This window comes from Ahaetulla prasina, chromosome 10 (genome assembly GCF_028640845.1).
Source record: "Ahaetulla prasina isolate Xishuangbanna chromosome 10, ASM2864084v1, whole genome shotgun sequence".
In the NCBI taxonomy this organism is placed as follows: domain Eukaryota; kingdom Metazoa; phylum Chordata; class Lepidosauria; order Squamata; family Colubridae; genus Ahaetulla; species Ahaetulla prasina.
The window spans coordinates 6,841,517-6,867,575 of NC_080548.1; the positions used below are offsets into that span (position 1 = coordinate 6,841,517).

Genomic DNA, 26,059 nt, shown 5'->3' on the forward strand with positions numbered 1-26,059 from the left:
GGAGCATGTGATCGGCAGAGGAGTCAAGGGTGGGTGGTCGGGGTTTTGTACTGCTGAGGAAAAACCCGGATCTCCAGATTCAGAGTTTTTCCAGCCGTGCCAGTATTACCTATGCTAGTAAAAGAACTTTGAAAGATGTTTGCCTCTGAGTCTTTTCTGCAGGGGAGGGTTTTCTAAAACCCTGACAGCACCAATCACTTAACAACCACCTTGTTTAGCAATGGAATTTCTGGTTCCAATTGGGGTCGTAAGTTGATGATTGTCCCTACCCTCTATTTTTTTTGCCCCCTCTTCATTCACCACCTCCTCCTCAGTAACCATTTATATTCACAAGGTCTCTCCCAGCACACAGAGTTTATGAGTGCATCTTTCCCTAACAGGCAGAACTTCAGCAAGCTTTTTAAATGCAAATTCCCCCCAGCATCTGCTCTCTTTTTCAATGTGACCAGTCGTGCTGGCTTTGTATAATTTTGCGTTCTGCACCTTACTTCCCCAGACGGGAAGGATTTTTTCCATATGGATATTTGATAGGAGAAAGAAGGCCTGCTGCTCATCTATTTGCTAAATCCATGGAGAGTTGAACAGGCAAGTTCCGGTCCAGTGGAATTTGCGGTGTAATTCTTGCATGTGGCACCCTCTGCCATTCCTGTGTGGCCACAACTGAATGGTTCTTCGTCTGGCAAGTACCTGCTGTACTCTCTCACCTTTTTTTTTTTCATCCTTTTAGGCTGAAAGCAAAACAATCCTTTGGCGACTGGTTCAAATTCCCCATTTTTTTTTATTATTCCTCTGATTCACTGGACCTTGTTTTTCATTCCTGCATTCCAATTTAACCAGGAGGACTTCTAAAATTAATTCCAGAAACTGGAGCGTGTGCCATCTGACCTGGATTGCCATTGCTTCAGTTCATCACTGCCCATTCCCCCCCCCCACACACACACCCAAACATCTTTTCCCTCTCTGTGTCGCTTGGTCCTTGGAGGAAGATGGATCGTGGAGAAAAACAGCAAGCAGTTTGGTGATGGCTTTACCTTGGCTTTTTGTAGCCCTGTTGTTCTCTGCAATTCATATCGCCTGAACGTCACATAAAAAGGCTTTGACAGAACAGGTTTTCCGCCTACTCATCCCCTGAAGTGCCTTCCAGGGCAGCTTGCAAGCATCCTTCGTGAGGCCATTTGTGCACTCACAATCTGAAGCAGTGGGCATGAAAAGAGAAGGCTTTGGAAGGATTGGGTGGGTGGAGGGAGGGGAAGCAGGTTCAGGGCTAAATTTGTACCTCTGAAGCTCTTTCTTGGCTTAAGTTAGGTAAACTACCCAGTTGCCTATTAGGATCTCCTGGCAGAGAAGATCATGGTCCTATGATCAGAACAGAACCAGCAAATCTTGACCTTTAGCTCTGTAATCTTGGATAATATCTTATCAAGAAATAAAGAAAAGGGAAGAAAGAAATGGAGCCTAATTGTGATGGGATGTAGTCTGAATTCCCAGGAAGGAGGGGCTGTATTCCAGAGAGCAAAAAGGCAATGAAGCTTAGATAGTTTGTCCAGGAGAAAGAGAGGGAAGAAGGCTCCTCCTTAGTGATTCTTAAAGTATATCTCTAATAATGCCAATAATTGCTTTAGTTAGGTAACGTTTCTGTCCATAGGTGAGGAATAATAAAGGAAACTGCTCAGAAGTAATCCTTTATGTCTTTCTTAGTTCTTGGCACCCGACATTAATAGAAGTACCCACAATCATATCAAGATTGATAGTTCGCTGTGCTTTATTATGTGTAGGAGTCTAAACCTCTAGCAAATTGAACGTACCTTGTGTTCATAGGTGGTTAAGAATCCTTGGTGCATGGATTGTCCTTTGGAAGCTACAGAGGATCTTAAGTTGAGCTCAAACAACCAACTGATCTTCCATGCAGTTTTCTCAACCATAGTACAGAACTGGCTTGCCCCTGCCTTCATCTTGGAAGGATTTCCATTCTAATTTACAACATGGATATTTCCTACTTCTCTCCCGTGTCTACAGAGGAATTATTGCGTCTGTCATATGTACTTCTATAACTCTTTGGCTTGGTACAGACTCCAATGGATAGTTAAGACTGCAAAAAGAACAATTTCAACCATCCTGCCTTCTATAGAAGACCTGTAGATTGAGTGGGTCAGAAAGAGGGCTGAGAAAATGCCTACAGACCCCTCACATCCTGGACATAAACTGTTTGAATTCATCCCCTCAGGATGGTGCTACAGGGCATTGCATGCCCAGACAACTAGAACCCATGGACAGTTTTTCCTTTGTGCCATCAAAATGCTGAACACCTAATTCTCACAGTGCTGCCTACTGTCTGTATATATTTACCCATGTAGTATGGCCGTATTTACCCTTCTTATTATCTTCTTTACTCCGACTCCTCTTATTGGGATGATGATGATGATGATCATGATTCTGTTGCCTTGTATATACACTGAGAGCTATTGTACCAGAGACAAATTCCATGTGTGTATCTAATCATATTTAGCCAACCAAGTATTTCATTAATGTGATATAATCCCACTTAACTTTAGGATCAACTATGCTTGGCTAGGTGCTGCCATCTTCTAATATTGTAAAGTATATTGTAAAGAATTACAATTCTAGAATTGTAAAGTCTGAGTTGAACCTTTGGCAAAATAGCCAGGGAGTTTGCCACTGCCACCTTCCTCTGTGTTATCTTGGCTATCTAGATTCCCAGTTGAGTCTACCTGTGTTTCTTAACCTTGGCAGCTTGAAGATATGTGAACTTCAACTCCCAAAATTTCCCAGCCCCAGAAGTCCACACATCTTCAAGTCACCAAGATTGAGAGACACTGGTAATATTGAAATTCCATGGTGGTCAAACCCAGATAAGATTGGCTTGATGAGACTGTGTCTTTAGTGTAATTCCCAAGTGCTGAACCTAACCTGGAGTTAAAATTGTATTGGAGTTTATATTTTGAGGTTGGTTTTAATCCTGTTTGGATGGTAAAATGAAGGTCAAGGAGCAGAGCAACGTATACAATCTAATAAAATACATTTTGGCAACATCTCTTCCATGGAGACCATAATCCATAGCTGTCACTTTATGTACTGTTTAGTGGGTGATAAGCTTTATGAGCCACTGGCAGAATTTTATATCTTAAGAGTTCTGTCTTCTGAGGAGAAGCTTATCTCTGATGTCTTCTTGCCAAGGTCAGGTGGTGCTTGGGGATGTTTGTGGTGCAGAAGCTTGGGATAAATATCAGATGCTGATTGTGTCCCAGGATGGATCATTGCTAATTGGCAATGTTGCAAGAGAGGGATATGTTCAGTGGAGGAAATTGATCCTTCTTCACTTTGGTTTCAAATCTCCCAATTCTGTCTGGTTTTCAATGTCTTTTGAATGTCTGGAGAAACAAACACAGATGTTAGTAGCTGTGGTAGCTGCTGGAGCAAAAAAACAATTGGATAGCTTTTTATATTCTGAGCTGCCATGACCTCATTATAATCATCTTTCAAAAATATTGTTTTTTAGATGGGAAGGAGGGAAAGGGCTTCTAAATTGTTTTTGGTTACCAACCACAAAAGGGACTTTCATAATCTCCTGGCATAACAGTGCAGTGATGAGAAAGGAATCTATTTCTCGCATTTATTTCTGAATATGTCTCTCTACATATATCACTTTCCAGAGCTAATTCACATGAGGAATGAAAGCAAATACAAAATGCAGAATTATAATTCAATAGACATCAAAATCCAAACAGAATGATAGACCTGAAGAGTAGAGAAAAACAAGGAAATCAGATATCCTGCCATTGCATGAGACTGGCCTGGGAAATTAAAAGACATCCTTGTCACATTCTCAGATGTTGTCACCTTGCCACCTTCTCCAGACCTCCTGAGAACTTGGCTCTGACACCTTTCCAAGCTTAGAGAGAAAGAGAGAGAAGATTTGGTGTGGCAGAGCTGTCCACAGGCTGTCATCAGAAAAGTCAGGAGAATAGCCAAGATGGAGCAATTGAAGCTTTTTATGTGCATTGGTTGTGTGATTCACATAAAAAATTGGTGGAACCTTGGTCACACTCTTGTGAGCATCATCTTAACTTTCCCGACCTCATCCGGTGATGATATTTGTCCCAGGGCAGTTTAATGCACTTCCTTTATCCCTCCCATTTAGAGTGGATTCTTGTATTATCCTGGTAGTTGTTAAATAGAGCCCCACTTCCTTTTCTTGATATACTTGTTGATGTACTTGTTAAATTTGCTCATTGCAACTCTCAACTTTTTGCCTTTGGCTTTCCGGTTCTGTTGGCTCCCGGAACACATTGATCATGTTCAATTACAAAACTAACAGCATTTCCACCATTGACTCAACTCACTTCAATTAAACCTTGGATGATAAGAAAGGGCCTTCCCATGTGATTCACACATCACTTTTGGTTGTTGCATAACTGGGGTTTTCAACATGTGCATGGTCTAGAAAAATAAAAGATAAAAAGTAGCAGGACTCTTCTTCTGGTTCCCCACTCTGGACAATTCCATATTTAGGTGTGAGCATTAGCCACACCATCTGCTACTAGGAGTAAAAGAAGCAAAATGGAAGATGTGCCTCATAATTCAAGTCCTGCCCTCTTGACATATGTACAAAGGTGGGGGGGGGACTTGCATCATGGTACCACATTTGCCAGATTGCATTTTTTGACCTTGTCTGTGGGCACCAATGGCTGTGGGTGTTAGTAAAGCACCTTCTGAATGAATGAAAATCCCTGGAATTCAGGCTTGGTTTAGAGGAAGACATGATTGGATGGCCAGATCAGAAGTATAGTAGTGGCCAAAATTGTGGAAACCTTTTGGGAGAAGTGTATTTTCTAAAACTAGCTAATAACACCACTTTTTTCTTGGAGTAGTACCATAAAATTACATATCAATGGAAAGATAATTTAATCAAGAATGTAATGCAATAACTTTTATGAATGATTTGCTATTAGAATAGCAGTTACAGTATACAGCAGATAACCGCCCAGCCGCCCTGTTTAGGGTGACCCGCTCGCTCCTCCATCAGGGAGCGGTAGAGGAACCCTTAAAGGGTCGAGCTGAGGAATTTGGACAATATCTGTTTGATAAAATCGCTCAAATTCGGGAGGGGTTGGACACAGACTGGGTGGATCCAGACGGGGTGGAGGAGGCAGGTCTTGATGTTATTATCTGGGATGAGTTTGATCCTGTGACTCCTGAGGACATGGACAGGTTAATGGGGAGATTGAATGCGACCACATGTTTATTGGACCCGTGTCCCTCCTGGTTAGTTTTGGCCACCCGGGAGGTGACACGAGGCTGGCTCCAGAAAATTGTGAACGCTTCTTTGATGGAGGGTGTTTTCCCTGCCGCCTTGAAAGAGGCGGTGGTGAGGCCCCTCCTCAAGAAGCCTTCCTTTGACCCAGCTAGTTTATCAAATTATCGTCCGGTCTCCAACCTTCGCCAGGCAAAGGTTGTCGAGAGTGTGGTTGCACGACAGTTGCCCCAGTACCTGGATGAAAATGTCTATCTTGATCCATTCCAGTCCGGTTTCCGGCCTGGTCACAGCACGGAAACAGCCTTGGTCGCATTGGTTGATGATCTCTTGAGGGCTCGGGACAGAGGTTATTCCTCTGTCTTGGTCCTATTAGATCTCTCAGCGGCTTTTGATACCATCGATCATGGTACCCTGCTGCGCCGGCTCGGGGGACTTGGAGTGAGGGGCACTGTCCATCGGTGGTTCTCCTCCTACCTCTCCGACCGGTCGCAGACGGTGTTGACGGGGGGACAGAGATCGACCCCAAGGCGCCTCTTATGTGGGGTGCCTCAGGGTCGGTTCTCTCGCCTCTTCTGTTCAACATCTATATGAAGCCGCTGGGTGAGATCATCCGTGGTTTTGGGGTGAGTTGTCATCTATACGCTGATGATACCCAGCTCTATATTTCCACCTAACCACCCCAACGAGGCTGTTGAAATGATGTCCCAGTGCCTGGAGGCCGACGGGTTTGGATGGGGAGGAACAGACTCAGACTTAATCCCACCAAGACCGAGTGGCTGTGGATGCGGCGGCCCGGTACAGTCAACTAATTCCATCACTGACTATTGGGGGCGAACTATTGGCCCCCACGGAAAGGGCTCGTAATCTGGGCGTCCTCCTGGATGCACGGCTGTCTTTTGAAGATCATATGATAGCCGTCACCAGGGGAGCTTTTCATCAGGTTCGCCTGATACGCCAGTTACGTTCCTTTCTGGATCGGGCTGCCTTATGCACGGTTGCTCATGCCCTGGTTACATCCCGCCTGGACTACTGTAATGCTCTCACATGGGGCTCCCTTGAAGGGTACCCGGAGACTCCAACTGGTCCAGAATGCGGCTGCATGGGTGATAGAGGGAGCACCTTTTGGCTCCCATGTGACACCCCTCCTGCGTAATCTGCACTGGCTCCCAGTGGTCTTCCGGGTTCACTTCAAGGTACTTGTTATCACCTTTAAAACGCTCCATGGCCTAGGACCGGGATATTTACGGGACCGCCTACTGCCACCATTAGCCTCTCACCGACCAGTGCGCTCTCACAGAGAGGGCCTCCTCCGGATACCGTCAGCTAAACAATGTCGGCTGGCGACCTCTAGGGGGAGGGCCTTCTCTGTGGGGGCCCCTACCCTCTGGAACGAGCTTCCTCTGGGGCTTCGTCAACTCCCCGATCTCAAGTCCTTCCGCCGTGAGCTGAAGACGCTGCTGTTTCGAAGAGCAGGACTAGCTTGAACGTAGTTTTAAACTTGGGATTTTAAAAAAAAGGGTTTAAATGAGGTTTTAAATTTGTATTTAAAAGTTAGAGCATCAATTGAATTTAACTGTCTATTCTTTTAGCTTTTTATGTATTATATGTTTTTCTGTTGTTTTTGACTGTGAACCGCCCTGAGTCCTTCGGGAGATGGGCGGTATACAAATATAATAAATAATAATAATAATAATAATAAAGAAGAAAAGTGAAACACATAGAAAAAACAAGATATACAAAAATTATCACCATAGAAAAAATGAGATATACAAATATTATCACCACATCAGTTAATACTTTGTTGGGTAACCTTTAGCATGAATTACGGCCTTGCAACATCTTCCCATGGAGCGAACCAAGTCTTTTAGTTCTGCAGCTGTTATAGTGTGAAACCAAGGTTGAATGATTGCTTCTATTAACTGGGTTTTATTGCTGCGTCGCTTCTGACTAACAAGTTTCTTTAGTTGGCGCCATACATTTTCAATTGGGTTAAGGTCTGGGCTATTCCCAGGCCATTCCAGCAGTGGAATAGGATTATCTTGAAACTCCAAAAAAAGTGGTGTTATTAGCCATCAAACCTCATAAACACACTTGTCCCAAAAGGTTTCCACAATTTTGGCCACTACTGTATTTGTTACAGGCCTGTGATGGAATGTAGTCTGGATTCCCAGGAGGGAGGGGCCACATTCCAGAGGAGCAAGAAGTTTGATTGGGCAAAAGAAGTTTAGGACAGCTCCTTCCTAGAAGTTCGCAGAGTATATATTTAATATGCGAGTAGTTGCTTTACGTATGGGCAAGATGTCTGTCTATAGGTGAGGAACAATAAAAGAGAGACTGCTTAGAAGAAATTCAGCATGTCTTCCTTGGATTTTGGAGCTTGACATGACCAGCTAATGAGATTGTATATGGTATATGGTTAAATACATTTGATCCATTTTATTTAAGGAAATTGGCATGTTATCTCAGGTGTCCCTTTTTTAGATCCTGAAGAAGAAGAAAGATGACTTGCTGTTAAGCAAGGAAAACCCAGTCTTGATTAAAAGAAGATCATTCATATTAAATGTTGGATTTCTTCAGTTGCCAGAAGCAGAACAGTTATCAAAAAAATAAACGAGTGTAACCTTCATTCACAACCTTGACAGTTGAACGGGCCTCCTGAAAAAAACCCAGACTGTTTCTGATTGATTTGACAACAATACTTTTTTAATAAATTCCCCTCAAACAAGTGGACATCACAATAGACCAGTACACCTCTTTCCTTGCATTCAACATGGCTGATGTCCTTAAAATGGAAGATGTTTGCTTGGGGTTTGCTAGACAGAAGGTGACATTTGGTCAGGGGTGGGGAATGATGGCCCTTTATGACTTGTGGACTTCAGCTCCCAGAATTCCTATGCTGGCTCAGGAATTCTGGGAGTTGAAGTCCACAAGTCATAAAAGGGCCATCGTTCCCCACCCCTGGTTAAGAAGTCATGGATAGAAGCAGAGAGGCAAACTCTGCATTTTGTCACATGACCTTGGATTGTCCTTCTATTCATGCCTTCCTCTCTGCTGTTTAGAAGACAAGAAAATTCCCTATTTGGAGAGACCATGTCCCTGTGACTCTGGACACACAGAAACAACAGAGTGTGTGCTTCTTTGGTGTCTATACTATAGAGACATTCATACTAGCCTCATTTCACCAATACTATATAAATACTCAGTTTTGTAACTCCCTGTTGCTTGCAGACACTAATCCTGCTACAACATACAATTATGCCAGATTTTATGCAGCAGTAATTAAAATCTGCCAGATGATGACCTATGCCTCAAACCAGCCTTAATGAGTATTTGACTTGCTTAGTTAAGAAGGTTTTGTATTATGATAGATTTAGTTAGCCATGTATTAACTCTTATAGGGTCTTTTTATATTTAACAGAATAACAGAGTTGGAAGGGACCTTGGAAGTCTTCTAATCCAACCCCCCTGGAATAGCAGGAGATCTTATACCATTTCAGACAAATGACTGCCCAATCATTTCTTAAAAAACCTCCAGTGTTGGAGTCCCCATAACTTCTGAAGACAAGCCATTCCACTGATTAATTGTTCTCACTGTCATGAAATTTGTCCTCAGTTCTAGGTTGGATCTCTTCTTCATAAATTTTTATCTGTTACTTCTCGTCCTGACTTTAGATGCTTCAGAAAATAGGTTGACATCCTCTTCTTTGTGACAACCCCTTAAATATTGCAAGATTGCTAGCATGTCACTAAGTCCTTCTCTTCATTAGCCATAGCAATAGCATTTATACCACTTCATAGTGCTTTACAGTCCCTTCTAAGTGGTTTATAGAGTCAGCATATTGTCCCCAACAATTTGGATCCTCATTTTACCGACCTTGGAAGGATGGAAGGCTGAGTCAACCTTGAGATGGTGAGGATTGAACTCCTGGCAGTGGGCTGAATTAGCCTGCAATATTGTATTCTAACCACTGTGCCATCATGGCTCAGTTAGACTAGATATACCTAGATTTTTGTCTGTATTTCACATACAAAAGCCAGGAAAAGCTCCAGGCCCAGACAAGATAACTCCTTCTTGCTTAAAAGTCTGTGCTGACCAATTGGCCCCCATCTTCACCCATATTTTCAATAAATCACTAGAGATGTGTTATGATCCTTCTTGCTTCAAATGTTCTACCACCATCCCAGTGCCGAAGAAGCCCACCATCAAGGAACTGAATGACTACAGACCAGTTGCTTTAACATCTGTAGTCATGAAAACCTTTGAAAGGCTAATGCTTTCCTACCTGAAAACCATCACGGATCCGCTGTTAGACCCCTTGCAATTTGCATACCGAGCAAATAGATCAACAGATGATGCTGTTAATATGGCTCTGTACTACATCCTACAACATCTTGAGTCTCCAAAGACCTATGCAAGGGTCCTTTTTGTAGACTTTAGTTCAGCATTCAATACCATCATTCCAGACATTCTTCTAACTAAGCTAAACCAGCTACAGGTACCGGAACAGACTTGTAAGTGGATCACAAGCTTCCTAACAAACAGGAAGCAGCAGGTGAAGCTAAGCAAGATCACATCAAATACCTGTACAATTAGCACAGGGCCCCCCCAAGGCTGTGTGGTCTCCCCACTTCTCTTCTCTCTGTATACCAATGACTGCATCTCCAATGATCCATCTGTTAAGCTACTGAAGTTCGCAGATGACACAAGAGTGATTGGTCTCATTCGAGACAATGACGAACTGCATATAGACGAGAGGTTGGAAGACTAGATTTGTGGTGCAACCAAAACAATCTGGAACTGAACACACTCAAAACTGTAGAAATGGTGGTAGATTTTAGGAGAAACCCTTCCATACTTCCACCTCTCACAATACTTGACAACACAGTATCAACAGTAGAAACCTTCAAATTTCTAGGTTCTATCATATCGCAAGATCTAAAATGGACAGCTAACATCAAAAACATCATTAAAAAAGGACAACAAAGAATGTTCTTTCTGCGCCAACTCAGTAAGCTCAAACTGCCCAAGGAGCTGCTGATCCAATTCTACAGAGGAATTATTGAGTCTGTCATTTGCACCTCTATAACTGTCTGGTTCGGTTCTGCAACCCAACAAGAAAAACACAGACTTCAGAGGATAATTAGAACTGCAGAAAAAATAATTGCTACCAACCTGCCTTCCATTGAGGACCTGTATACTGCATGAATCAAGAAGAGGGCCGTGAAAATATTTGCAGATCCCTCGCATCCTGGACATAAACTGTTTCAACTCCTACCCTCAAAACGACGCTATAGAGCACTGCACACCAGAACAACTAGACACAAGAACAGTTTCTTCCCGAAGGCCATCACTCTGCTAAACAAATAATTCCCTCAACACTGTCAGACTATTTACTGAATCTGCACTACTATTAATCGTCTCATAGTTCCCATCACCAATCTCTTTCCACTTATGACTGTATGACTATAACTTGTTGCTGGCAATCCTTATGATTTATATTGATATACTGACCATCAATTGTGTTGTAAATGTTGTATCTTGATGAAGGTATCTTTTCTTTTATGTACACTGAGAGCATATGCACCAAGACAAATTCCTTGTGTGTCTAATCACACTTGGCCAATAAAATTCTATTCAATTCTATTCTATTCTATTGCTGCAACCATTCTTTGTATGTTTTGACCTCCAGTACCTTAAACATCTTTGTTGTTCTTTTCTGCACTCACTGTAACATCTTTTTTATATTGTAGTGACCAAAACTGGATACAGTGTTGCAAGTGTAGTCTTACCAAAGGATTATTAAACAGTACTACCACTTCATGTGACCTAGATTCCATCTCTTTGTTGATGCAACCTAGGACTGTTTTTTTTTGTTTTGTTTTTTGACACCTGCCACACACTGTTGGCTCATATTTAAGTGGTTTTCCACTATGACTCCTAGATCCCTTTTATGATTATTTATTTGTTTATTTGTTTATTTATTTACTTCCTTACTTACTTCCTTGCTTCCTTACTTCCTTCCTTACTTCCTTACTTCCTTAATATTTTTATCCAGGGGTGAAATTCAAGGTTCACATATGTGAACAGGCATGCCTCCTCCACACATGTGCAGAGCCTTCAGAGCATGCGCCGAGGATGAAAAATAGGACATGATGATGTCCAGGTACCCACCCAGGAAGGTGAAGTCTTCCGGCGCTACCTGTTCACCCGAGCTGGATAGAACCGGCTGCATTTCACCACTATTTTTATCTCATATTATAGCTTTTATCTTTTTAATATACTGTATATTTATTATTTTTTTAAAAAGTTAAAAACCTTGTGCATTTTTAGTTTTTTTATCATTTTTTATTTTATTATTTTATAAATAACGCAATTTGGCAAACATACTTAATGCTCCTTCCTCCTCCTCTTACAAAATCAGCCCTGTGACTTATAAAGGAAGAAAAGAAGAAATCAGCCCTGTGACTTATAAAGGAAGAAAATAACACAGTTTTTAAAGCAAGAGATTTTTTACTAATGTATTAAAGGCTGGAAGTCCACCACTTCTAGAAGCTAAGATGAGAAGTGAAGTAGAGACTGGAAAAAAGCAGGAGAAGGAAGTAAAGCACACACAACTTAAAGTTGGAATGGCAATTGCTGAAGAAGAAACACTGGAAAAAGTAGTGGATTTAAATGAGCAAAGATTGACTCGAGTAGATAGTAAACGAAAAGAACAAAGAGTAAAGAAGCAGCAATATCAAGTGAAAAGAGTTTCCTTTTATGGGAAAGGATAAATCATAACTGAAATTTTTGAATATATTTAAAAAGTACTGTGTATGTGTTTAAATCTTGAAGAAGAATTTGTAGTAATGTTATTTGATTATAAGTGGTGGATCTGTTAGAAAATAAGTTAAAAATTGATTTTGGGAACATAAGGTGTTGATAAAAATAGAATAAGGAATGGAACTAGTTAAGTTTTATAAAATGTTTTTAGATGGTATTTGGAATTTAAATACAATGATATTTGATTATATATGGTGGATTTGTTAAAAATTAAGTTATTCTGGATAAAAACTGAGGGGTTATATAAGGTGTTGATAAAAATAGAATAAGAAATGGAATTAGTTAAGGATTGTATGATAAAAGGGGATTGGATTAAATATTAATTTATATAAGTTAAAAATTTAAGAGGAAAATTTTGTAAAATGTCTTAGAGATGGTATCTAGATTCTAAACACTGGCGTGTACATATTTAAATTTATAATTTAAATGTTGGAGATCTGGTTGGGCTAATACTATTTATTATTATATATGGTGGATATATAAATTTGGTGGATTATACAAAATACTTTGAAGAGGAAGATAACGTTTAAGGGCGCAAATTGATTTTAAATTAAATATTAGTAGCTAGATTACTGGCAGCGCAATACTGGAAGATGGAATATTTGCTTATCACTGAAGACTGGACGCTAAAAGCAGTGAACTTACTGGAGATGGCAGAAATTTCAGCGTACCAGAAAGACTATTCACAAGAAAGATGCATATTGGAAAGGAGAAGATGGATTGACTATTTTTAAAACAAATATTGGATTAAGAACTATCAAATAGCCTATGAATGAATAGAATGAACTGTATGTTTTCTTTTTTCTCTCTTTTTTTTTCTTTTTCTTTACTATGGAGAAGGGGAGTTGAGGTTCTAGGGGATGGATGGGAATCTATGGATAGTTTGTGTATTCTAGCTTATGATTGTTAGATATTATACCCTGTATATTGTTCTGGGAAGTCTGGGGGGGTGGGGGGAATTGGGTGAAGGGGGGAGGGGAAGGGTGAGGGTTGGTGGGAGGAGGAGGGGATGTATGGGTAAATTTTTTTGTAAAACTTTTTAATAAAAAACAACAACCCAGCCCTGTGACAAAGTTTGGGCAGAGAGAGATGGCCCAATGTCACCCAACCATTTTTCATGCCTAAGGAGGAAATAAAACTCAATGTCTCCTGGTGATGGTTGAAAGTCTAAGTTTTAGTCCCCACTTTAGGCATAAAAGCCAAGTTGGTGACTTTGGGTCAATCAATTTCTCTTAGCTGAACCCACCTGACAGGGTTGTTGTGGGGAAAATTGGAGGTGGAGGGAATATTAGATATGTTTGTCACTTTGACTTACTGTACTTTTAAAAATAATTAGGGTGGAATATAAATAAATAAAATTTCAAAATGTGCAGATATCCATCTACAGTATTCTTCTCCCCTGATTCTCTTGTTCAAGTATGTTAGGCTATGAGGAAAGAAATCTTTTCTGAAACTCTGTAGAAAAGTTTCTGGAGATATCAAAGGCTGATCTAATAGTTAGTGATTGGACTTGGTCAGCAACTAGGTTGTATCTTCTGAGTAACTCTTCTGATGAAATGTTCCAAAGAAGGGAAAAAAATTGTCTACTCACATCTCTGTCCTCTTTATTCCCAGACAGCTGTTTCCCCGGGGCTTACCCGATGAATTCACTTTGATCATCACTCTACTCTTAAAGAAGCAGACTACCAAAGAGAACTGGTATCTCTTCCAGATCACTGACCGTCAGGGATACCCCCAGGTATAACCATCTAACTTGGTCCAGTCTTTCCACTGCCTCTCTGATCCATTGTTTTCCAGTTGTTTCCCCCCTAGCTAACCCATTAAACGTCCTTCCTTCCTTTCTTTCTTCCTTCCTTCCTTCTTCCTTCCTTCCTTGAATTAGCTAAGGATTGATCTGCTTTGTATCTTGCCCTTTCAGCTAATGGTGCCAATGGGATTGTGCTTGCATGTATGAACATATAGTCAACTCTAAACTTGAGTTAATAATATATGATTGCTGTGTTCATTCCATGTGCAATGGACCCAGAAAGAAAAGTTGTCACTGAGTGTGGTGACCCTGTTCACATTACACACTAAAGTAATGGCTGAGTTCCCACAAGGTGCTGAAACACAAATTACAGAATCCACCACAACCTGCTCCATCAAACTGAGAGATGGAGCGATGTCCTGTCTTGACCTTCACAGGATGGAGAATTCACCAATTATGTGATGCAGAAAGAATATTCTCTGTGTCAGGTGGAGAATTTAGCCCAGCTTGCTGTCTTCCAAATCAGTTAAGCATCAGGTAACCTTCAAATGTATCAGGCATCAATGTCCCAAAGGTGCTTTTTCAAGAGGCAACAAGAAAGTCCAGTTGCCACTTGAAAAAGCACCTTTGGGACAACCATGACCTGGATGCCTGAGAAACTCCATAGACTGTCAGGCAACAAATAACCTTTTTAGAATTTTGCAAGGCAGGTTGAACACTAAGTTATGCATTAACATGCATTATATAAAGGAAAAGAGCTGATAAGCATGCACGTATTAAAGAAAATTCACATAAATCATATTCATTTTTACATAGGTTAAAAAATGATGCAGAAACATAGAGCAGTCATTTATCCTTACCTGCTATTGCTATATATTTATGACCAGATATATAACATTTAGACAGATTAAACCAATTTAATTTGAAAGAAAAGTAGCCTGATAAATTTCATCCAGATAATATCGTCATTGGAACAAATCTCTCCCTGTGTTTCTAAGGATTTTTGTTATTGTTTAAGATCTCATTTTAATTATAATTTAAAGTTCAATTTCTTTAATAGCAAAATATTACCACAGGTAGTCTGTCTTACAACCATAATGAAACTTGGCCATTACAATTTTAAGTCGTAACTATTGTAAAACCAAAAAGTCATGTGACTGACATGATTTTATGATTTTTTTTTTGTGATCATCATTAAGCAAATGGAGTGGTCATAAAATGATTGCCATGGTCATGGGTGTGGGTTTGCTGAAAGTGCCTGTTTTTAGCAAAACAGTTGTAAAATATGACCACGTGACCATGGGATGATGCAAATGGCTATAAATGCGGCCATGAATAACAGAGTTGGAAGGGACTTTGGAGATCTTCTAGTGCAGCCCACTGCTCAAGTAGCCAAAGGGGTGAGGTGGCAACCATTGGAACTTTGGATCAGGTCATAAGTCTTCTTTTTCAGCTAGATGAAACGATCGCTAAATGACTGGTCATAAGTCACTCTCACTTTCTCATGGTTAAAATTCAGGCACCTGGGATGTATTTACAGTGGTTGCAGCAAGGATGGTTCCTCACACTTACAACCATCATAGCTTTCTGGGATCAAAATTCAGCACTTGACATGTAATTACGATAGTTTTAGCATCCTGGAGTCACGTAATGAATATTTTCAACCTTCGCAGCTGGATTTGCTTAACAACTCAGTGATTCATGGGGAAAAAAGTCATAAAAAGTGGGCACAACTCATTTAACAACTGCCTTGTTTAGTAATGGAAAATCTGGACCCAATTGTGATCATAAGCTGAAGACCACCTGCAAGTCTTCTGACTTACCAGCTCTCATAAATTTCTGTTCTTTTGTCTCCATTAAGAGGTCAGCCTCCATTAAGAGGTCAGAACTGCTTCTGTTCTCCCCCTTCTGTCTTTCTCGCTCTCTTTAGAACATCCTTCTATTCAGCACCCTCTCTTCTTCCTTCTACCTTTTCAGCTCTCCCTGGGGATCAACAGCAAAGAGCAGAGTCTGGAGTTCCAGGCCAAGGACCGTCATGGAGAAGCGATTGGCATAGTCTTTGCTGGCAAAGGCATCACCTCCCTTTTTGACTTGAAGTGGCACAAAATGGCAGTCAGCATTCAAACCCAGGTGATCTCGGTCCATGTCGACTGCAGTTACATCTCATCTAAGCCTCTGCAGCTGCGCCAGAGATTGGTCAGTGAAGGCAACGCATTCGTGGGGCTGGAGGCAGTGCATGGGACTCCGGTGATGGTGAGTCACGGTGGCAGCAGTGGTTGTGGTGGGCACATGTGAACATCCTGTGGCTAGGAGATACATCTCCAAGTTGAGCTTCTCTGGCGCTAATGCTTAGCTTAAAGAAATCGAGCCAAAACAATTGGAGAGATTCAAATTGGTTTTCTTTATTTGCTAACAGAAATACAATAATCATTAGGCTCCTAGCCAGCAAGAGCTAAGAACCCGGATGCTAGAGTACTTAAGTCACATAAAGTGACAGAGTAATTGAATAATTAGTTTACAACTACAGATAAAAGACACAGAGGTCTGAAAGAAGCTGGGGGCATCTAGTCTTATTTTTTCCAGACCAATATTAGCTGTACAAAGACCTAAACTCTATAGTTGTCGATACATTGCTTATATCGGTAGTCCTCAACTCACAACCGTATGTTTAGCAGCTGTTCAGAGTTACAGCGGCACTGGAAGAAAGTGACTTTTGATGGATCCTCGCTCTTACAACTGTCGTAGCATATCCACAGTCACATGACCAAAATTTGGGTGCTTGGCATGTAATTACGATGGTTTCAGCCTCCCAGACCATTTGCAACCTTCCCAGATGGCTTCTGGGAAGCTGGCTTTGCTTAACAAGTGCACGATTCACTTAATAGCTGCAATAAGTTGTTTAGCAATCATGGCAAAAAAAAGTCATAAAATTGGGCACGATTCATTTAACAACCATCTTGCTTAGCAATGGAAATTCTGAACCCAATTGTGGTTGTTTCCCCTCTGAAACAGTCATCAAGAATACCTGGAGACCCATGGATTTGAAAAATATTCCCATTTCCTTGAATGATTCTCCCCTTTTGTAAGTGAGGAAAAATCTTCAGATACTTCTTGCCATATATCCTAAGAAAGTTTCAGGAGAGGTAGCATCTGCTGGCAACTGAAAAGTGTTTCTTTAAGCTCTGGATTTGTATGGACATTTCTCAAATCTGATAAGGCAGCTCCAAATTTGCTCCAGTTGTTGTTGTTGTTGTTGTTGTTGTTGTTTTGTTGTTGTTTCTTTTTATGATGCATGAAATGTGGTGGCAACTTTTCTTGGTGCAGGATCAATTTCAAAAGGAATGTAGCTCTAGAGAACGTGAGTCTGTGTTAAGCCCTCAGCTACTGCAGCAGTAATGGAGCCAGCTCTCTTTGAGCGAGAGACAGAGCTGTGAGGCATCAGTCCTGCTGTCTTCGGATTGATTTTGTGTGCTGTGATACATTAACACACTTTAGCTTCTGGTTGCTCTGTCATCCTTCCTCAGATATTTGATGCACTGGGCAAATGTTGCAACGCACAAAAAGCATAATCAGGACCTCTTAACTGTTAAGGAAGGGGGTTCCTATCATAATGCCTAACTTTGTCCCCATCCACAAAGAGAATGGAAGAATACCACAATGGTAGCCAAAACTGAAATGAGATTTTTTCCCCCTCCCAGTTCCAAAGTTTCTTTTCTGGAGGGAATTTGAGCACAATGAATTTAGAGAGAAGAAGCCAATCTTGCTCTTAAACGGACTGCACAGCAGTAATAACCAATGAAGAAAGAGTAACCCATAGAAAGACTGTGCACTTTTATAATGTTCTTAAGTGTCAAACATACATTGAAACCCACCATCGTGAGACGAATAAGGCATGCTTAGGATATTCCTCCCCACAATACCTTTGTGAGTGTTCTGACTCTCACATTTCTCTACATTAGTGTTTCTCAATCTCAGCAATTTAAACATGTGTGGCCTTCAAGTCTCAGAATTCCTGGCTGGGGAATTCTGAGACTTGAAGTCCACACATCTTCAGGTTGCCAAGGTTGAGAAATACTGCTCCAAGTTTGCCATTTTCATAATTTCCAGCTAGCATGGACAACGGCCTTTTGATTGGGAATGCTGGACTTTGGTAGTCCCTTTACATCTGAAATTGACCAACTGAAGGAAGCTGCCCAGCATTTCAGTATTTTATCTGGAACATTAATCCATCTAATCTTAGCAACTAAGCAGGTATCCTTTTGTTATGATTTATTTTTACTTTACTATCATCTTAACTATGAGCCATTGAACTGGGCTTACTTGCTGGTGATTGTAAATGCCCAACATCTCAACTTGTCTCTAGTGACAACCATTTGGACATTCTTGTAATTTTCTTGAGTCTATCCATCCACCTAATCCTACCTCTTCATTATTTCCTTCACTCTTGCCAAGATATTTTCTTTTCCTAGTTGGTTGTCTTCTTGTATCACATGCTCAAATATTTGAGTTTCTGCTTGTTGATCATCACTTTCCAGGCACCATCAGTTTTACTGAGTCTGGAATTGATTGATTGGTTCTGGTATTTTATGTTACTATTAATAATTGATTTCCTAATTCATAATTTGATGGTATTTAATATCATCATTTAATATACTGTCTATACATTTCCTTTCTCATTCTTATGAGTGGTCTGTGTCTTCTTCAATTTTGGATCGTCCACCAGAGGCATGGCAGTTTGAGAGTTCTGTGCAGAATCTTAGCTGTTCCTAGTTAAGGTTTCTTTTCCTAACTTTTCTGCACTGGTTGCCGGTGGTCTTCCGGGTGCAGTTCAAGGTGTTGGTTATCACCTTTAAAGCGCTCCATGGCTTGGGACCAGGATATTTACGGGACCGCCTACTGCCACCAACAGCCTCCCATTGACCTGTGCGCTTGCACAGGGAGGGCCTCCTTAGGGTGCCATCAGCCAAACAATGCCGGCTGGCGGCTCCCAGGGGAAGAGTATTCTCGGTGGGGGCACCTGCCCTGTGGAATGAATTACCCGTGGGGCTACGCATACTCCCTGACCTCCGGACCTTTAAGCGTGAGCTCAAGACTTTCTTATTACATCGAGCAGGGCTGGCCTAATGGGAATTTTAATGGGGTTTTATAGGGTTTTATAGGGCCTTTTATAATTTTTATCTTATTATTTTTAACTTTTAGCCAAATTGAATTAGATTTTTATTGATATATTGTTTTTAACTGTTGTGTTACTGTTTTATTCTGGCTGTACACCACCCTGAGTCTTCGGAGAAGGGCGGTATAAAAATATAAATAATAAATAAATAAATAAATAATAAAAGAGAGCTCTGATATTCTTCCTGGGAACTATTGGAGCCACTTTCCCAGCTTAGGAACCAGAGCCTCAAGTGCTCCTACTACCATTGAGACCTCTTTGGCCTTCACTTTCCACATCTTCTCCTATTCATTGTTCAGGCCCTGGTACTTCAAAGTACTACAAAGTTATCGATTGATTCCTACTTATTAATCCTTTCTCTTCATTATCTTTATCTTCTTGCATCTTGTTTTGGTTTTTTCCTTCCACTGTTTCTTCTAATTTCTCATCTATGTCCTGAATATCATATTCATCTTTTTTCCCCAATTGTTGAATGGCTTCTACGCTCATTTCTTTATCTTTAGACAATCCCTTTGTATCCTTATTGTTCTTTTTATTTAAGCATCAAAATTTTCTTCATTTGCCTCTATTATCCCCTGTAGATCCATTTTGTAACAATTTAATAAATATTACTTAGTATACATCTTTTGTTCCAATGTCTCAATATTTAAAAACTCCTACTTAATACAATTCAATCAATCCCATAATTATACCTCCAAATCCCCTAAATTTACAATCTTTAAAATTCTTTAGTAGTTTACAGCCTTGTGATTTTCCAATTACAAAACTTCCCAGTTGTCCAAATTTTAAAACCTTATTTAACTCTTCTTTTCTCTATCACCTTCTGTCACCTTTCTTCTTTTGCCTTGTAGAATGTTCTGTCAAGTAGCCTTAAAAATCCAAATCCAAATTAATCCATTAGGTTCCTCCAGTCTTTCAAATCCATAATCCAATAGACAGTTTCAATAAAGTTTAGTTATTTGCAATTTAATTCATATTAGAAGTCTTCAAGAGGTCCACAAAGGGCCTCTTCTTTCTTTACCACTGCTATAAGCTGGCTTTGACCCTAAAAGGTCTTCCAACAGCGATTACCGGCTGGATTTCGCGGGGCTCGGTGGAGCCCACTATTTTCCAAGCCATTCTCGCCACAACATCAACTGGGCATCCTTCTCTAAATCTTTTGAGGTTGTCACAGAATCCTGCTTCAGCAGAAGTTTAGGTGAATCTATTTTGTTTCCTGAAGGAAAACAAAGTATGAGAGGAATTTCAAGAAAGACTAAAACTGCTTAAATAACACTGATGTAATTCCTTCTAGAGTAATTCAAGCATTGCTAAAATGCACAAGACAGTAAAAGTAAAGCTGCAGAAAAATTTAAAGAGTAAGGCAAGGGAATCTGCATAATTATAAAGAAAAAACAAATCCAATCGCACTAACCGTGTGGTTCCAGAAAGCAATTGTGAAAGCGTTTGAGCTGATCATCCAATGCATAATTAACGAGAAACTAAGCTATTTTGATGAGAGCGCATTCTGAGATAAATCAAGCAGCTTTCAGAAAACTTGTTCTAGGCCAGGTCTCTGACTTGGCACTATTGTACCACATCCTATTCTATAAGACCTTTCCAGCCCTAGACTAATTCTAACCTGGAAAAGTGATGCAAAAATGTGTGGATAGAGGTGATTGGGTGTCTGCACATGTGCCTAGCTTTTCGTATTGTTGATTTAGTTTAAATGGACTTGTCCATTTTGGCTACACCCATTTTGGGAGAGCCTCTCACAACCAAGGGCAGTTCCTCAAGTCACCAACCTTCACGCTAAAACCAAGAATGTGGGCAAGATGACCAGGCAGAGCTGTGGAGTGGAGTTAAATGTGCCATCAATTTAGAGTTCTTGCCACCAGAGACCCAAGTCCAGCCTGTCTTGACTTCCATTAACCCTTATCTAGCATCAGTTTAGTGTTGACTGTTACTTAACAGATCCTTGTATACAGATTTGAATAAATCTTCCATGCTGCTATTTTTCAAATGATCCTGATTCTTTGCACCTAACACAATAACAGGGAACAATTCAATCAGAATTGAATTCTTTATTTGCTTATGTATGGCAGACCGAATCTTGCTAGACTAAACTTTCATTACTATTACTAAAGGCTACACCCTGGGAGATTCTAGAGAGTGGATTTTTTAAATCTCTTCTTCTGTTTCTTATCCCCTTCTGTAATACCTCTTGTCTTCTTCCCCTCTCTGGACTGTGCTGCATCCTTCTTGAAAAACTACCATTTCACTGTAACCTATCCCCCAGCACTCTCCCCCCATCCCATATACACCATCTCTCACATCAGCATTAGGTACCTGTAGCTTATCATAGGTGAATATGAAATTGCCAACACTATTTTAGTTTAACTTAGAATGTTGTTAGAATCCAGCTAGTTTGGTTTACTAGTTAAGGCACCAGGCTAGAAAGTAGGTGAGTATGAGTTCTATACTGTAGAAAAATTTGCATCAGACTAATTAGCAGAAGATAAAAGTATACTTACTACAGTATTAACAGCATAGCCTCAAAATTAATTGGGTGGATAATGAATTATTCTAATAATTAATTGAAACTCCTGCCTTGGGCAGGGGGTTGGACTAAAAGACCTTCAAGGTCCCTTCAGTCCAATGATTCTATATAATTTTTAAAATGACTAATTATGTGATAAATTGGTAACTCCAAAACAATTGAGGATAGTATTCGAAGGACATTTTCCTTGTCCCTTCATCCAAAAGAACCTAACCCTCATTTAAATATTGGTGAACAATATAATCCATTCTTACAAAGAAGATTTCTCCTTCTAGGATTATATGATCGTATCTTCAGCCATGCCCCCAAACAATTATTGATAATTTAATAGATTCCAAATATTAGGTATGCAGCCAAAAAGAATATACACAACCTTTCTTTTCATCCTGCAGCTTCTGTTAGGAGGGCTGAACCAAACCTGGGCTGGCTCACCCATAATATTTATGGTGGTCAACTGGGCAGAAGGTAACACATCCTGGCTAATGAACTCTGACATATGTTGAACAACATAATTTCCCCCCACTTGATGTCATTGCTACCTGTTGAGGGTGCAAGTGCAGCATCCTTTACAGAATTCACAAGGCATCCGGTAGAAAAAGCCTACTACAAATGAACTTTTTTTTTTAAAAGAATTTATATCCCGCCCTTCTCCGAAGACTCAGGGCAGCTTACACTGTGTTAAGCAGTAGTCTTCATCCATTTGTATATTATATACAAAGTCAACTTTTATTGCCCCCAACAATCTGGGTCCTCATTTTACCTACCTTATAAAGGATGGAAGGCTGAGTCAACCTTGGGGCTGGTGGGACTTGAACTTGCAGTAATTGCAAGCAGCTGTGTTAATAACAGACAGACTTAGTCTGCTGAGCCACCAGAGGCCCAGAGGACTATTATACAAACATTGTGTAGGGAAGCAAGAATATGAAAAAATCTCTACCCTCAAGGAGATGTGTTGGTTGTAGAAGGGAAATAGTTTAGTTGCTGGAATTTTTTCAGTCCCAACCCTTTCATCCCAGTAAATCTTGTTAAAGCGATTCAGTCAGATCATGCTGGGAAAAGACTTACTTTCAATTTTAAGCAGATCCTGAAGAGCCCAAAAACGGCATGTAGTCCTGGCTTGTGGTGATGGATGGAAGAGAAGGAAGTGATGGTGCATACGATGCTGTCATCTGGCAGGCTGGTCCAGAAATCTCCTTGCCAGAACTTGTGCATCTTATAATATGAGTAAAGTCATGGTGGGGGGCCTCATGACTCATAGGTTGCTGATCCATATGAGACCACGCCTGATATCTAGGCAGCTTCCAAAGAGATGTGACTCAAGGGCTGAAAGAAATGAGAGATAAGAAACAACCAAGAGAAATTGGCCTGTTTTGTTCTTTTACTTTGGATCAGGGCCCTGATCCCTCCCCAGAGAGTCAAAAGGAAGGGATTTTGAAATCTGAGGGAAGGGTGGGGGGAAATGAACATATTTTTCATCCTGATCGCTGCTGCTCCTCTCATTCAAAATAGATGTTCTGCAAGCCTCCTAAAGTCAATATTTCAAGACATTGATTGAAGCCATTGGCCTGATGCCTTGTCTGCAGCTCACAAAACCTAGGATTCAGGATTAAGACTTTACTCTCTATCCAAATCTTTGCAATTCTTTCAAAGATGGTATGAAAGTGCTGAGAAATCTGTGATGAAAGAGCCACTTGAGAAACTCAACATTTCTCACAAATTCAGTGGTGAAAGGTGACTCAGGATTCTTCTCCAGGACTTGAAGGAAAAAAGAGATTTTTGATTTTGACCTAAAATCATGCTTGTTTATATTTCCTAGTTTGACATTCAGCAGCTGCACATCTACTGTGACCCAGCCATGGCAATGCATGAGGGATGTTGTGAGATCTCCGACAATGGGGTGAGTAATTGTTCAGACTTTGCAAAAATAAAATTAAAAAATGACACTTTTAATTATGGATGACTAGGAAAGTTGTGAAATGTTCTTGCCTCTTTCCATCTTCAGAATCTTCAGATGCTTATCTGCAAACATAAATGGACAATCTTCATAGATTATTATGTCTGGATGTGCAAACATATCCACACCCACACCCAAAAGCGTCTGAATGATTTGTCTAGGTTACACGTCTATTATTTACAGTGTCTATTATTTTCAGAATAAAATAGCAGCATGCCATTTTATTCAACTATGAGGCAGTTTTTCTGTAACTACTAGGTGCATGGGACCAGCAGTAGAAGAGATCTGTCTTGATCTCTAGGCTGTCTACTGTAAAAGCTTCTAGTAGATCAACATGGGAGATGGAATGCTGACCAGATCACCTTCATCCAGCAAGGCTTTTCTCCAACTCTCATATTCTCAATTTAATGTACAGATAGTCCTCAACTTACGGTCACAATTAAGCCCAAAATTTCTGTTGCTAAGAGATACATTTGTTAAGTGAGTTTTGCCCCATTTTATTATCCTTCTTGCACAGTTGTTAATCATTGCAGTTGTTAAGTTGGTAACAGAGTTGTTAAGTGAATCTGGCTTCCCTATTGATGCTGCTTGTCAAAAGGTTGCAAAATCATCTTTGCTGATGATGTCAAACTATTTAACATAACAGACAACGCTTCTATCATTCAAAACGACCTTGATCATCTAACCGCTTGGTCTAAAAATTGGCAGCTCCAAATTTCAACCAGCAAATGCTCAGTCTTACGTATAGGAAAAAAGAACCCAAACACTAAGTACATACTAGATGGACATTACCTTACAGACGACCCCCATCCCGTTAAAGACCTTGGAGTTTTCATGTCAAATGATCTAAGTGCCAAAGCCCACTGCAACTACATAGCAAAAAAAGCTCTAAGAGTTGTAAACCTAATTTTGCGTAGCTTCTTTTCCAAAAACACCACACTACTAACCAGAGCATATAAAACATTTGCTAGACCAATTCTAGAATACAGCTCGCCTGTTTGGAACCCTCACCACATCTCTGACATCAATACAAATATTTTACAAGAAGAGTTCTCCATTCCTCTGAAAACAACAAAATACCTTATCCCACCAGACTTGAAATCCTAGGCTTAGAAAACTTGGAACTCCGTCGCCTTCGACAAGACCTAAGCTTAACTCACAGAATCATCTACTGTAATGTCCTTCCTGTTAAAGACTACTTCAGCTTTAATTGCAATAATACTAGAGCAACTAATAGATTTAAACTTAATGTCAACCACTTTAATCTAAATTGCAGAAAATATGACTTCTGTAACAGAATCATCAGTGCTTGGAATACATTACCTGACTCTGTTGCCTCTTCCCACAATCCTAAAAGTTTTATCCAAAAACTTTCTACTATTGACCTCACCCCATTCCTAAGAGGACCATAAGGGGCGTGCATAAGCGCACAAACGTGCCTACCGTTCCTGTCCTATTGTTGTTTTTTTTGTTTTTGTTTTTGTTTTTTTGTTTTGTTTTTTGTTTACATTTATACATTTCTCCGAAGACTCAGGGCGGCTTACAGTGTATAAGGCAATAGTCTCATTCTATTTGTATATTTTTACAAAGTCAACTTATTGCCCCCCCAACAATCTGGGTCCTCATTTTACCTACCTTATAAAGGATGGAAGGCTGAGTCAACCTTGGGCCGGGCTTGAACCTGCAGTAATTGCAGGCTTTGTGTTCTTAATAACAGGCCTTACCAGCCTGAGCTATCCGGCCTGTGCAAGAAGTTTTTCTTTTCTTCTTTCTATATATATGCTTATACCTCCTTATATTTACTCATATATGTTTATATACTATATAACCTTTTGTATGATTCCTACATATATTGTTGTGACAAAATAAAATAAATAAAAGGTGATCACATGACTTCGACACACTACAACTTTCATGAGTTTGACCCTGTGACTCCCGAGGACATGGACAGGTTGCTGGGTAGACTGAATGCCACCACGTGTTTACTGGACCCGTGCCCCTCCTGGTTGGTGCTGGCCACTCAGGAGGTGACACGAGGCTGGCTCCAGGGGATTACGAGTGCTTCCTTGTTGGAGGGAGTCTTTCCGGCCGCCTTGAAAGAGGCGGTGGTGAGGCCCCTCCTCAAGAAGCCTTCCCTGGACCCGGCTGTTTTAGGTAATTACCGTCCGGTCTCCAACCTTCGCTTCGCGGCGAAGGTTGTAGAGAGTATGGTGGCATTTCAGTTTCCCCTGCACCTGGAGGAAACTGTCTATCTGGACCCGTTCCAGTCCGGCTTCCGACCCGGTTACAGCACTGAGACGGCTTTGGTCGCGTTGGTGGATGATCTCTGGAGGGCCAGGGATAGGGGTTATTCCTCTGCCCTGGTCCTATTAGACCTCTCAGCGGCTTTTGATACCATCGACCATGGTATCCTGCTGCGCCGGTTGGAGGGATTGGGAGTGGGAGGCACCGTTTATCGGTGGTTCTCCTCCTATCTCTCCGACCGGTCGCAGACGGTGTTGACGGGGGGGCAGAGGTCGACCCCGCGGCGCCTCACTTGTGGGGGGGC

The 26,059-nt window shown here is 40.7% G+C and overlaps 1 protein-coding gene across 5 annotated transcripts in view; it reads left to right on the plus strand.

Moving 5' to 3' along the window:
- The window catches only part of COL16A1 (collagen type XVI alpha 1 chain), a 272,606-nt gene that overhangs the window by 55,938 nt on the left and 190,609 nt on the right, over positions 1–26,059 (plus strand). For all 5 annotated transcript variants that reach the window (XM_058196500.1, XM_058196501.1, XM_058196503.1 and 2 more), the window contains exons 5-7: positions 13,713–13,836; positions 15,823–16,098; positions 23,374–23,454. In XM_058196500.1, coding sequence (XP_058052483.1) covers positions 13,713–13,836; positions 15,823–16,098; positions 23,374–23,454 — 481 coding nt within the window. The remainder of the gene's footprint in view (positions 1–13,712; positions 13,837–15,822; positions 16,099–23,373; positions 23,455–26,059) is intronic.